Genomic DNA, 12,837 nt, shown 5'->3' on the forward strand with positions numbered 1-12,837 from the left:
TTATCTTACTGTCTTTTGAGCAGGTGGAAGGAGCACATCAATAATATCAATCAATCAATCAATCAATCAATCAATAAATAAACAAACAAACATCACTGTCCTTCATGGATCAGTACTTTTAACACACAAGTACATAAAAAAACTTTTACTCAAGTGAAATTTAGAAATCCTTAAACATTTATTGAAGTAATATATTTTATTTAGGTATCTATTTCTTTTTAACCCAATGCCAATTTTTCATTTAATGATCCAGAAGGGTGCTCATGGGCACCCCTTTTGTAACGACATTGTGCACTTTTGCAAAGCCTGCCCTGGTGCTTTCATAGTTCACGCAGGTCTGTGACCCATCAGGTATGCAAAGGCTGAAGGCATTTTTGAACTTTTGAAACATAGACCTGAGGCCTGCTACACCACAATGTGTGACAGCTCAACTGTTTCCCAGTACACAGCGTGGCATGTCGAAGTGAGCTCTGCCAGCTTTTTGTCTAAAGCAGGTGCATGGGTCCTGACCATGTTCTCTGATGTTTCAGGACTAATCAGTTTAAAGAGTTTGAGAGTTTAAAGCCGTGGTATGCATGTGAGACCTTTCTGCTCGCCATTTCAAGGGCAGCTGCTGGAAGAGCTGTCTGCAGTCCTTTGATCACTTGCTCCGCAGCTTGGCTTCTCTTTCACGCTCCCCCGCGCTCCTGAGGTCCCGGGTCTAGCCTGCCTGCTGGCCCACCAGTGCTGCTGTGGTGGCGTTTGCGCTCTGGAGATCAGAGTGGAAGAAGAAGGTGGGGAGGAGAGATGATGGATGAGAAGGCCTGGAGCGAGGTGATGGAGAGTAGCATGGAGCGAGAAACAGTCGCGGATGGAATATGTGCTGCACTGTGGGTGTTCGTAGATTGTGCTGGCAACAGCCGCAGTTAGAGATGTGTTATGTTCATTTTATAGAATATTCCTTGATGAATGAATTTACTTTATATATTTTTTTTACTATTATTTGTCCATTTGATCTCTTAGATTTTAATGCCATTTTAATGGCTCAATTAATTTAATTTAATTTTAATATTATTTTATTTTATTATTTTATTTCATTTCATTTTATTTCATTTTTTAATTTTATTATTTTGACAGCAGGGAATATGTATTGGGTGTAGTGAATAGGTATAAGAAATAGGCTTATCAAAAAGCTTATTAAAATTCTTCCATTTTATTTTGTTACTCAGGGATTATGAGTTTGAAGGCTGTGTGTCCGGTCAAACTCATAATATACATCTAAACTATATTTTGGTGCATTTTCAAGTTTCAACTGTCACTTGATAAAAACCTGCTAAATTAGACTGATGCCAACATGTGCAGGTTGTGTGAAATTCCCTTTAAAACCATAAACAGAATTATACAAGGTAAACGAAAAATGAAATTATTGGCTGCTGTGAGCCATTCAGAAACCAAATGCTCAACTACAAGAAAAAAAATGCAATTCACATTCATGCATTTTATTATGCCTTTGTAAAATAAAAAAAAAAAATAAAAAAGTATTTTTGGTAAAACATTACAAGAAGGATCTTTTCATTAACATTAGTTAATGCAATACTTTAGCAGCATTTAAAGCATCTAGTTAAAAGTTCATTTCTTCATATACTGATACTTTAAGCTGTATAAATAAATAAATAAAGATTTAACAGATTAAATATGTTGTTCATTTATAGGTCATGCCTAATGTGAACTTAAGTTAACAAAATGAACGTTATTGTAAAGTATTACCCAGGGTTGGTTTTTTTTTTTTTGGTACGTTAAACAATTTTTGTCACTATTTGATGTTCAAAGTAAAATCTGTGTTGTGACGTAAAGCCAGACAAGAACCACTGTGCAAAAATACTTTTTTTTGGTCAAATTTTAGGAATGTAGGAATGTACTAGCATACAGATAACATCAGAGCTAACAGACATGGACTGAAATCTTCAAAAACGGTTTTGATAGAACAGGATTGTTGCAGTCACACATATCTGGCTCAAGCATTTTTCTGTATTCAACAGTACTTTTCAGATTTGTAGGTATTTGAACAACCTTTTCTCTGCAGAGCACCTCTGTGGTTTCCAAAGGGCAAAGCCATAAGCATGAAATGAACTGGATTCCTCACATCCCAGGGCAAGGCCAGAACGTCCGGTCCCTGTTCTGAGCACTCTCTCCCCTCAGAACATCTCCTCTCCTCTGTGGCATGCATGGAAAGCCCTGACCTTTTCAGAAAGTTGAGCACTTTAAATATTTAGGTTTGGGTTATGATGGATCCTTGAAGTACTAAGCATGTGCAAAGCCTCTGATTAGCATGACTTGTCAGCTCGCCAGTGTTGAGCATCACATTGCTCTTTGTTTGACAGACGCACATTTAAACAAACACGGGTACCTGTCGGCAACTGTGCTGGTAGTCTGTTTGCGCGAAAACATGTAGAGGAGAGGAAAACCACTCTGCTAGCTGACAGTTAGTCTAATAGCCTCTGCTGTTCTTCTCCTTCTCTCTTCTCCTAAATGGGGCTGCTCATGCAGTACATCGCACAGTGTTAAGATAGCCCAGAGTGGGCTGGACTTTAATGTGATAGGAACAGTGTATAAGTGCCAGAGACTGTTCCTCGGCTTGTTCTTCAGGCTTGACCTGTGAAGAACCACTGGTGCCGATATACTGTGAAGATAGATAGCTTCAACACAATGACTTTCATGGGCACTGTCTGAATGTTAAAACTGGCCTATGTTTACTTCAAATCCATTAACACATTTATTGATATATCATGTAAGACTTACTGATATAAAATTATAATTACATTTTATTTGGTGTATTTATTTATTGCACAATGAGCATTTCTTAATATTATGGCTAAAATGTGTTTTAATGTCACTATTATGTATGATCTCTGTCTTTAAATGCAAGTTATTTAAAGTGTACCTGAAGTATACTTGCAATAGTTCCACTTTAGCACAATCAAATATACTTCAGTTGGACCTCAGCACTGCTTCTGCACAATTAAAGTGTATTAAGCATAAAATTAGTTGTTCCAATTTACCAGACTTTAGGTATATCAGTTTAGTATGTTAATGCTTTAACATTGTTAACTAGATGTTAATGCTTTAATGTACTCACATTCTTTCTTTACATATCCAAAAATATGTACTTCACCAGTGAAAAACATACTTTTGTGAATTGTAACTCTATGCATAGAATACATGCAGATATTAGCAAACAAGCACAACATGCAGGCAAACATGGCTGGAGGCTGTCAGCGAGCTGATTTCTGCTGGACTATATGGAATCTGTAAATATATGGCTCATAATGCGTGTAGACTGATCTTTATGCAGAGGAAAAGCCGAGTCAGCAAGAGTGGTATTAATGCATGAAAAATGAGCCGCGCAATAAGACTGAAAGACCACATCACACCGGGCTTATTAAGATAGAGAAGCCTGCTGAATTACCTGCCTGACACTTAGTATTTGTCTGGAAACATTAAAAGACTGGAAACTCAGTGAGGACACATTAGATATTCACTACTATGAAAAAGAGGCTCAGGTTTGACTTATTACCACGTCTTGTCACATAGTGAAAAACCGAGACGAGGCTCGACGGTATTACACCTGTACTTTTTGATTGATGACCTGAATGAGAAATTTTACTTTATTGACACATTTTGATTTTCTACTGTTCTTTGCAGGTGTGCATCCATACTGTACGCCCAAAAGTTAGAGATTCTATGCTGACATTGATAAACGGAGGTACTTAAGATATATGCTCTTAACATCATAGGTGGACACTAACGGAAGTTATTGAAGTGTTTACTAGGTAATTTTACCATGTATCTACATATTCTCTCCTGAAAAAAAAAAACCTCGACCCAGTTTCAAATTTGCACTTAACACTTCCCTGTGGCTCCCGTTCTCATTCATCAAGCATGTTTGTCTCACTGACAAGCTGCAGACCACCGCCTGAATATCAATATCAGCTAAGACAACGACAGCAAGCACCGGGCGAGTAACCTTCAGCTAAATGTCATTCTGCTTAATCCTATTTGAAAATTAAACATTGAAAAAACCTTTAGCGTCTTCACTTCTTCCTCCCCGACCCTCGCCTTCCCTCTCTCTTGTTCATTTCGGCACGTCCCTGACATTTGTAAATATTGTGTTTTCCATGTGTTCTCCATTATTTGTTATTTGTTTGTAGTGCCGAAGTAATGACTGACCAGAGATGAGAGACTGAGGCCGTTTGACATTTGCCTGGGTTGTTTCCTTCTGCGCTTCAGAGTGTGCTCATATTTCCTGTACAGTCTTATGGTGCAGTCACATTAGTGAAATTTCATGGGCAAAAAAGGTCTATTGTTTGACTTTTGTCAATGGAGTAACTACGGTGGACCAGTAGTGCACAACGTAACGAAATTAAAAAAGCAAACATAAGCTCACAACACAATGCAATTAAAAAAGCAAACATAAACTCACAACACAACGAAATTAAAGCCACAACACAATGGAAATGATCCCGACCACGAAAACGCCGATATTTACTCGAGACGCCACAAGAAATTCTCAATGTAAGTGACTGATCTTGTGTAATAGATTTTTAAATAAACAACGTGTTTTTACTGAATGTTTTGATATCCTGGTAATCTTAATGTATCGATTCATGAATCGAGCAGAAAATAAATCAATATTATTTTCGATTTGGACAGTTTAGCTCTGCTCTTGCGCACAATTGCCCGTTTCTGCAGACCAACTGCCCCCTAGTGTTCGGGAGCATTTACGTTGTGTTGTGGCTTAATTTCGTTGTGTTGTGAGCTTATGTTTGCTTTTTTTATTTTATTGTGTTGTGAGCTTAAGTTTGCTTTTTTTAATTTCGTTGTGTTGTGAGCTTATGTTTGCTTTTTTAATTTCGTTGCGTTGTGCACTACTGGGCTTATGTTTGTTTTTTTAATTTCGTTGTGTTGTGAGCTTATGTTTGCTTGTTTAATTTCGTTGTGTTGTGCACAACTGGTCCACCGTAAGTAACAGTGTATGAAGCACAGTTCACACAGAAGTCATTTTAAATTAGTCACTTTCTGTCACTTGATGGAGTTTGGTTTCCTTGCTACCATTGCCGTTGGCTTGCTTAGTTGTGGTCTAAAAGACAATTAATATTGAGTAATGTCGATTTGACGGCACTGACACTCAGATGAGAACATAACTTGAACTGAATTGAGCTAAATAATGATGACATTGTCTTCTGTAGAGCTGCTTTATTGTTTAATCAAATTTGTTCCTAATTCATTAATTTTGCAACATCAACACAGCTGTTGAACTGAAATGAATCAACACTCAAATGACTGGAGCTGAATAAAGACACTGCTGTCTTTAGTAGAGTAGCTTATCGCTGGATTGAACTTGTTTTGTAATGAATGAATTTTACACAGTTATAGCTGAATTAAATCAACACTGAACTGACCTGAACTGAATAATGACACTATTGTGTTTGCTTTATTTTTGACGTTTGCATAATTATGTTTTACTTTCCTGTGTAATACTGTGAAGCTGCTTTGAAACAATCTCTGTTTTATATAGCACTATAAAACGGTGACTTGACTGGATTGAAACAGCAATGCATCAACATTTTGCTAACTGAAAATATTCGGCCAAAACAAACAAAAAAAAAAGTAAAAGATAAAATTAATGAATGAATAAATAAATAAATAAAATTAAAACAAACAAACAAATAAACAAACAATCAAACAAATAAATGAATGAATGAATGAATAAATAAAATTAAAACAAACAATCAAACAATCAAACAAATAAATGAATGAATGAATGAATTAAGTTTCTCCGATGCCAAGCTTTCACTCTGTCAGCATCCATGTCGTGCACAAAATGTCGATAAGCTACAACAGGTCTACAACCAAAAATATACTAGATTAGCAATATATAATTTTTGATTACCTTGAAAATCAAGAGGCAGCTCACTGGTGGAAAAAAAAGACTACGACATGATTTATCAACAGCATACTGAGTTCAATTTTGTAAATTTAGTAACAAAAACTTAATTTTCTGTTTCAGTTTTGTAGCTAAATATAAACTTTGATTCCAGTTTCTGTGTTTTGGTACATACATACATACATACATACATACATTACATTCATAAAATTTGTTGCGTCACTACTTTCAAACAAAGAAACATTTTGTTGCTCAACACGGCAAATCCGTGTGACCAACTTGTACCCATTGCGAAATCCCTGATTCTATTGAAATAACTCAATTTAAACTTTGAACGTTTGCAGAACATTTGTTACACTCCACCAATGAAAGACGTCTTATGAAACAAGCCAGTTGGACTGGTGTCATCTCAAGGTCAAGGCCTCCAGCTGAGACACCTGAAAACATGCTGAAAACAGTAAATATAGATAGACACACAATTTTACTTTCATATAAAGAAAGGAAAAAATGTCAAATATTATTTCTTCCTAAATTCCTTATCGAAAATTTGATGTTATGTATTAGTTATAATACATTGTTGTCTGTTGTACAGTATTCATTTTCATAATTACAACTTGATTTCTCATATTTGCAATGTAATTTCTTGTTATTTGGGCATTTCATCTCATAATTGTGTCTCCGAAGACATTGGTGCCCCAGGGCCTTTCCCGAGGACCGCAATCCTTCTATGCTACCAGTGCAGGAGAAAAAGAAAGTGAGAGACGACAAAAAAATAAATGCGCAAAACCCACATACACTCATCTGTCGAGCTGTTGCTGTCAGGTTCAGGCCCAGTGGTTCTGTTAAGGTGACTATGACAGGAGGAAAGAGACGCCGCTCTGATAGGAGACATGCCCGAGAGGGCGCCATGCATCAAACGCACATATTTACATAAACAAATCCTCCCCATATAGACTGTAATTACCAATGTGACACAGCCATCCATAGAGGAGAAAAGAGCTTGTCTGTTAGCGACACATTCACAGTGACTGAGGTGGAAGCTCAATCAATGTGGCCACGTCGCTATAGCTGCTTTATGTGCACAGACCAAGTCCTTTGATAGGCTTTTGTACCATTACTGAATATATGGACACTATACATCATCATCTGAAAAGGTGCCTTCACCTCACACAGAGAAAGATAAAAGGAGGGATGCACACACTTTGTAACAAACACAATTGTGTGATGTTGAAAGATGCTCTTTGCGGTGAGGAAATAAGCATCGGCATAACCATAACCCTAACCGTGATTGGACACTATAGATTATCCTCTCTTTTTACATATATATATCCATTACATTTTATCACATAATGCTAGTTCTTTTGGGTTAGGAAAAAAAGTAAAATACTAGATATTACAACTTTTTGTGATATTGTGATCAGAATTTTGTGCTGTCCAAAAATAAGAAGTGATTATTTAATTGACATACACTACCGAAAGGTTTGGAATAATTAAGATTTTTAACAATTTTCAAGTTCTTGAAAGAAGTCTCTTATGCTCAACAAGGCTGCATTTACTCAATCAAATATACAGTAAAAACTATAATATTGTAAAATGTTATTACAACTTAAAAGATGTAATTTATTCCTGTGAAAGCAATGCTGAATTTTCAGCAGCCATTAGTCCAGTCTTCCGTGCACATGATCCATCGGAAATCATTATAAGGAAACGTGTGACAAATATGATGTGTTCTACAAAATATTACTCAAAATATCAAACATGGTTTATATCCATAGACTAGATGGAATCATAATCTGAAGCTAATAAAAAAAATGAGTGTTCATCATACACTGTATGATTTTCTGTGAAATCTGTCAACTCCGACTGGCCAAAATCCGAAGACTGCAAATCTAAGCAAAAGTTGTGTAGTTTATTCCAGTCTTTAAGTTCCAGGTAGACTAATAAAGAAGCCCGTATACCCTGGCTACTAGACGTTGATTAATGCCAACCAAACAAATTGGAACTGGTGATTTCATCCAACTCTTGCATTTTCGTGTGCAATATGCATCAGAAGTGGTAAACACTAAACAGACATTGGCAGTGCTACCTGATACAGCACGAGTATAATGTTGTTATTTTTCACATCTTTGTATACTCACTATCACCCACAAGAGATGACTGTGAAGTTGTAAAGAAGTTGTATGCTTAAGGAAGATCTGTGTTTTACCAGTGTTTTCTAGAGTTGGCTTAACACACATTTCTGTTTTCTGTGTTTGTGAAATGCAGGTGGGAGATGCAAGATGCTGCAGCACTGGAGGATGAAGAGAAGATTTTAGTGGATCAGTTAAAGAAAATATACTTCGACAACAGCCAAGAAACATAGCAAAGTCCCAGTGACTATATAACAGGAGAACCAAATGACCAGTGTAAAAAGTGTATGTACTGTAGCTACTAATAAGACTGTTAAAAGTGGATGTGCTGTGGATGTGAAATTACAGTTGCAGATCAGTAATAAACAAAAAACATTGTGAACTCTAATAAATCACAAGAAGGTTTTGATGAAATATGACTCCAACTCTGAATTGGATGCATGCACAATTGAAAACTGTACTCCACTGATGTGTTAAACAAATGATCATATAACAGTTATGAGGAAACTGATTTTGGAGCATTACTTGCTGGAAGTGGAAAATTACAGGAGGTGTTCTTTAGTTTCAGTCAGTCAATGAATGTAGAATAAAAAAAAAAATGCATGCATTATCTACACAAAGTATGATTATTGGAAAGAGATTCGTAACAACTCTTAATATAATCCGGGAGACCTTGTGGACTTTAAATGAGAAGTCCAATAGTGCTTTTGAATGCAGAAGTGTTTGCTGAGGCATAATGACTGTTGTGTCATAGTACAAAAAAATGACTGGCTTAAATACGTTTTTTTTTTTTACATTTTGAAATTTTTTGTATTTTTCTCTTTTCTGGTTTTATTTTAACTTTAGTTAAGGTTTTAGTAATTTTTTTAATGTCTATATAGTTTTCATTACTTTTTTAAAACTTAAATGTTTCAGTTATTTTAGTTCACCAAGATAAACTAAATAAAAACTAAACTAAATGAAATGAAATGTCACCATGGAAACTAGCGGAAATAAAATGAAATTTATAATAAAATGACATCCTTTGAGAAAATGCTATTTTTCTGTGATTTAACAACTTTTCAACGTGGCAACGTTATGTGGATTATGTTCTTATTATTTTATTATATTTATTTTTTCAAAAGTCTGCACTTCATTCACAGTGAAATATACACTGCATGAGATAATTATTGATTCATTAAAAGACGTGCATTTTCTTTTAGGAGATTGAAACGGTATTTTATGTATAGTACAAAAAAATGATATCAAAAACATTATTAGCTTTAGCTTATTGCCTGTTACTCTAATGGAAACGTTTGCATATCATATGTATCCGTACGTTTAGTACAGCTCTTCTGTGTCTGTGTGAAAAGCGGCGCTGTCTGTTTAAATCCCGCCAATCAGCTGGAACTTGTGTAACACGCTTCCGTTTCCGAGGAGACGGAAGCGTGTCTTCCTGTTTGGCAGAAGGAGGAAGCAGGATGTGTGAAATCTCACATGTGCTTGTTGTTATGGTACGTGAGCGAAGCGACATGCATGCAAATACATATTTAACTCTCCCACTGTCTTCGTCTAGCTCTTCAGCAGGGTGATCCGTATCGCTGTTTTAACTATCTGTGCTTTGTGAAGTTTTTCTCCCATTTGTGTGATGAGTAGTTGGTTTATAAACACTGGCTGGGGTCCATGCAGGGAATCCTTTACTATGTTTACATGCTCCGATCATGTCGCAAACTAACAGCAGATTGCTGTTTCCACTGTTTTTCTCGAAATGCAGACACTGAGGTTCAGGTGAATGTGAGTCTTTCACTTCAGCACGCTTGCTTTTAGACATGAAGCAAGCTGTTAGCTTAATGCTAGTTAACTTACCACCACTGTCATTGAAGTACGATTAGATTCAACTCAACGACTTATACGTTTGACTGCTTGCACACGAACAGATCAGAACGGTAACATCAGAAGCTAGAAACTTTAAAAGCTACATTGCCCAACAAGTAAACAATTTATCTGTCAATATTTATGTATTTCTTAATTTTAAAGTCAGTATATAATCAAATCATTATTAATGGTTATTTGCACTAATCAAAATTACATGTAGTTACCTATCATTAAATACATTTAATATATTATTATATTTTTGGTCAGCTGTTTGTCACAGGACAAGTGTACATTGTCCAAACATTATTGATTGTTATTGACAGTATTAATATTATTGAAACATGATTTAACTGATAAATCGAAACATAATATGCATTATAATATATCATAATCATATGTTTTAATGTTTTGTGATTGAATTGCATACGTTGTTTTAAAAAACGTTTTATTTACTATTTTGGTAACTCTTTAGAATAGGGAACACTTATTCACTATTAACTACGAAGTTTCCCTCAATAAATTCCTGATTTGCTGCTTATTAATAGTTAATAAGGTAGTTGTTAAGTTTAGGTATTGGGTAGGATTAGGGATGTAGAATAAGGTCATGTAGAATAAGGCATTAATATGTGCTTAATTACTACTAATAAATGGCTAATATTCTAGTAATATGCATGCTTATAAGCAACTAGTTAAGAGACCCTAAAATAAAGTGTTACCACTATTTTTATTATTTTAATGATTTGTGACACCTCTGTAGCAGTTTGACAACCAGTATAATGTTTGAAATATTTGAATTTTACTGCTTTATAATTTAGTAACTGTTATAGTTACTGTTGATATTACATTATCTATGTTTTTATAATGCATTAATAGAAATTTCTATCATGCTTTATATGCATTCATGGTAATGAATTTTCAGGCAAACTTTTTGTGATGGTGTTGTTACAATAAAGGTCATAGCATTGGAAGCTTGTTTGTTTGTTTGTGTATTTATATGTATTTATTCTTGATCAGGGTGACATGCAGTAATATTTCTGTAGTGGTGTGTCCATGCCTGTCAGAGCCAGCATCTTCCTCTTCTGTTTAGTTTGGATAACTATGGCCCAGCTCTTGGCACAAGAAGAAAAAGAAAAAACTACTGCACTAAAAGGTAAAGCCAGCAGTTATGAATACACACCGTGCGTGAATATACATACAAATAGAAATTAAATACAAATTAAATCACATGTGTGATTATTACATTTTTAAATTTAAAGCATTAATTCATCAATTTGTTTTCTAGATTTACTGTCCAGGATAGATTTAGATGAGCTGATGAAAAAAGACGAACCTCCACTGAACTTTCCTGAAACTCTGGATGAGTTTGAATATACCTTCAATGAGCGTAAGACCTTTCGCTTGTCTTTACTCTAAACATTTTTAGACACAATAAATTATTTCACACTGTGACAGTGTCATCTAGACCATCAAATAGCGCTTGGGCTTGTACTTTAATACCATGATTTTGTATCTTGTCTGTGGTTCTGAAGGTTTGAATGCATTAGAAGTGTGCAGAGGGTTTCATTGGATATTGACAGCAGGCAGCAGGCTGTGATAGCGCTGTCTGTTTCAGAGTCTCTGGAGTCTGTGGCAGCTGAATGGACAAGTTGTGCATGCTATGGGCTGTCAGTGGTTTACTCAGCCTTGTGCTCTGTTTGACGGCTAGATTTGCATAACCTTGCTCCTCTCTCTAAAACGCCTCCTGTTAGCGTCTGGAATACCTTATATCAGTCTCTCAGTGAAGAGTATCACTTTTATTCGATTTTATAAGAAAGTTTCATTTTGTAACTTCTTTTCCCATTCTCTGAGATGAATGTAAAATGGCCATTGAGCCAAAGAATAGTTCTGAACATTAGCTTTTTAATGCAGGGTTTTTGTCACTTTGCTCAAATTGGATACAGAATAGGTCAGCCAATAGAGTGCAGAGCATTTAGAAAATGTTCATCGTTAAACTAAACATTATACGAGCCAAATGCAGATCTGTGTAAATGTGTAAATATAGTTTAAATCCTTGATTTGAGTGATGTTATTTTCTAGCAATAATTCAGAGTGGATACAAAAAAGTCAACTAATGAGTGCATAGCCTTTAGAAAATGTTGATGGTTAAACTATATTATATGAGACAAATACCAACTGGACATATGTAAATATAGTTTAAAACCTTGATTTGAGTGAAAATTATTAAAACAAATTTAAAATATTAATATTATTATTACTATTATTTTAGTAATTTGTAATCATTTATAAGATTTATAAGTAAAATTCTGTCAAGATTACTTGCAGTTTTTGCCTAAATTAAGTTTTAATTAACTAGGGATAGATAAATATTTACAATAAATTAAAGTAAAATATTTTTATAATAATTTTAATAATTAATTTCAATAACTTTGGTAACAGGGTTAAATGGTAGAGAATGGGACATCACAGTGTACCCTATTTGTGGAAACTGCTTTTTAGTTTTTGTGCATTTTTTCTCTCCTCTTTTTTTTTTTTTTTAAATCAGTGATCTAATGAGATAACCCTACAAGAAATACATATGCATTTGAAATGAATGTTTTTTCCCCCTTCCCAAAATCATGTGGCATGATGACTTCATCCCAGTCCGCCTTCAGCTCGTTCATTACTGAAATCCAAGGTTATGTATACCTCATTAAGCTAAAAATTGAGAAAGCATGCTAATTATGCCAGGTTAAAGCAGGGAGAATAAGTTGAAGGGGGATATTCCTCAGAGAGCCTGTGTTATGAAGACGATGGAGCTGAACATCCACTGCATGTTGGTTTCATTAGATCCCCTCTTCCTTCTGGTAGTAGTGTTTCTCTTCACCCCTTTGTGAAAGCATAATTAATTTTTAAGGGTACTTCCTTTTTTTTTTTTTTTTTACACTAGCGCAT

General features: G+C 35.1%; 2 protein-coding genes across 4 annotated transcripts in view; both read left to right on the forward strand.

Moving 5' to 3' along the window:
- kiaa0825 (KIAA0825 ortholog) overlaps positions 1 to 8,818 on the forward strand; it is a 144,078-nt gene extending 135,260 nt beyond the window's left edge. Inside the window, exon 20 of the mRNA XM_016527977.1 lies at positions 8,189 to 8,818. Coding sequence (XP_016383463.1) covers positions 8,189 to 8,285 — 97 coding nt within the window. The 3' untranslated portion in view covers positions 8,286 to 8,818. The remainder of the gene's footprint in view (positions 1 to 8,188) is intronic.
- A 649-nt stretch (positions 8,819 to 9,467) lies between these two features.
- Positions 9,468 to 12,837, forward strand: part of arb2a (ARB2 cotranscriptional regulator A) — a 180,605-nt gene continuing 177,235 nt past the window's right edge. For 2 of the 3 annotated variants that reach the window (XM_016527978.1, XM_016527980.1), the window contains exons 1-3: positions 9,468 to 9,545; positions 10,921 to 11,056; positions 11,189 to 11,290. In XM_016527978.1, coding sequence (XP_016383464.1) covers positions 10,957 to 11,056; positions 11,189 to 11,290 — 202 coding nt within the window. In that variant the 5' untranslated portion in view covers positions 9,468 to 9,545; positions 10,921 to 10,956. Of the gene's footprint in view, positions 9,546 to 9,908; positions 10,023 to 10,920; positions 11,057 to 11,188; positions 11,291 to 12,837 lie in introns of those variants that run through there. The other variant, XM_016527979.1, reaches the window with a different exon arrangement.

Source organism: Sinocyclocheilus rhinocerous, unplaced genomic scaffold (genome assembly GCF_001515625.1).
Source record: "Sinocyclocheilus rhinocerous isolate Xijiao unplaced genomic scaffold, SAMN03320098_v1.1 scaffold62, whole genome shotgun sequence".
In the NCBI taxonomy this organism is placed as follows: domain Eukaryota; kingdom Metazoa; phylum Chordata; class Actinopteri; order Cypriniformes; family Cyprinidae; genus Sinocyclocheilus; species Sinocyclocheilus rhinocerous.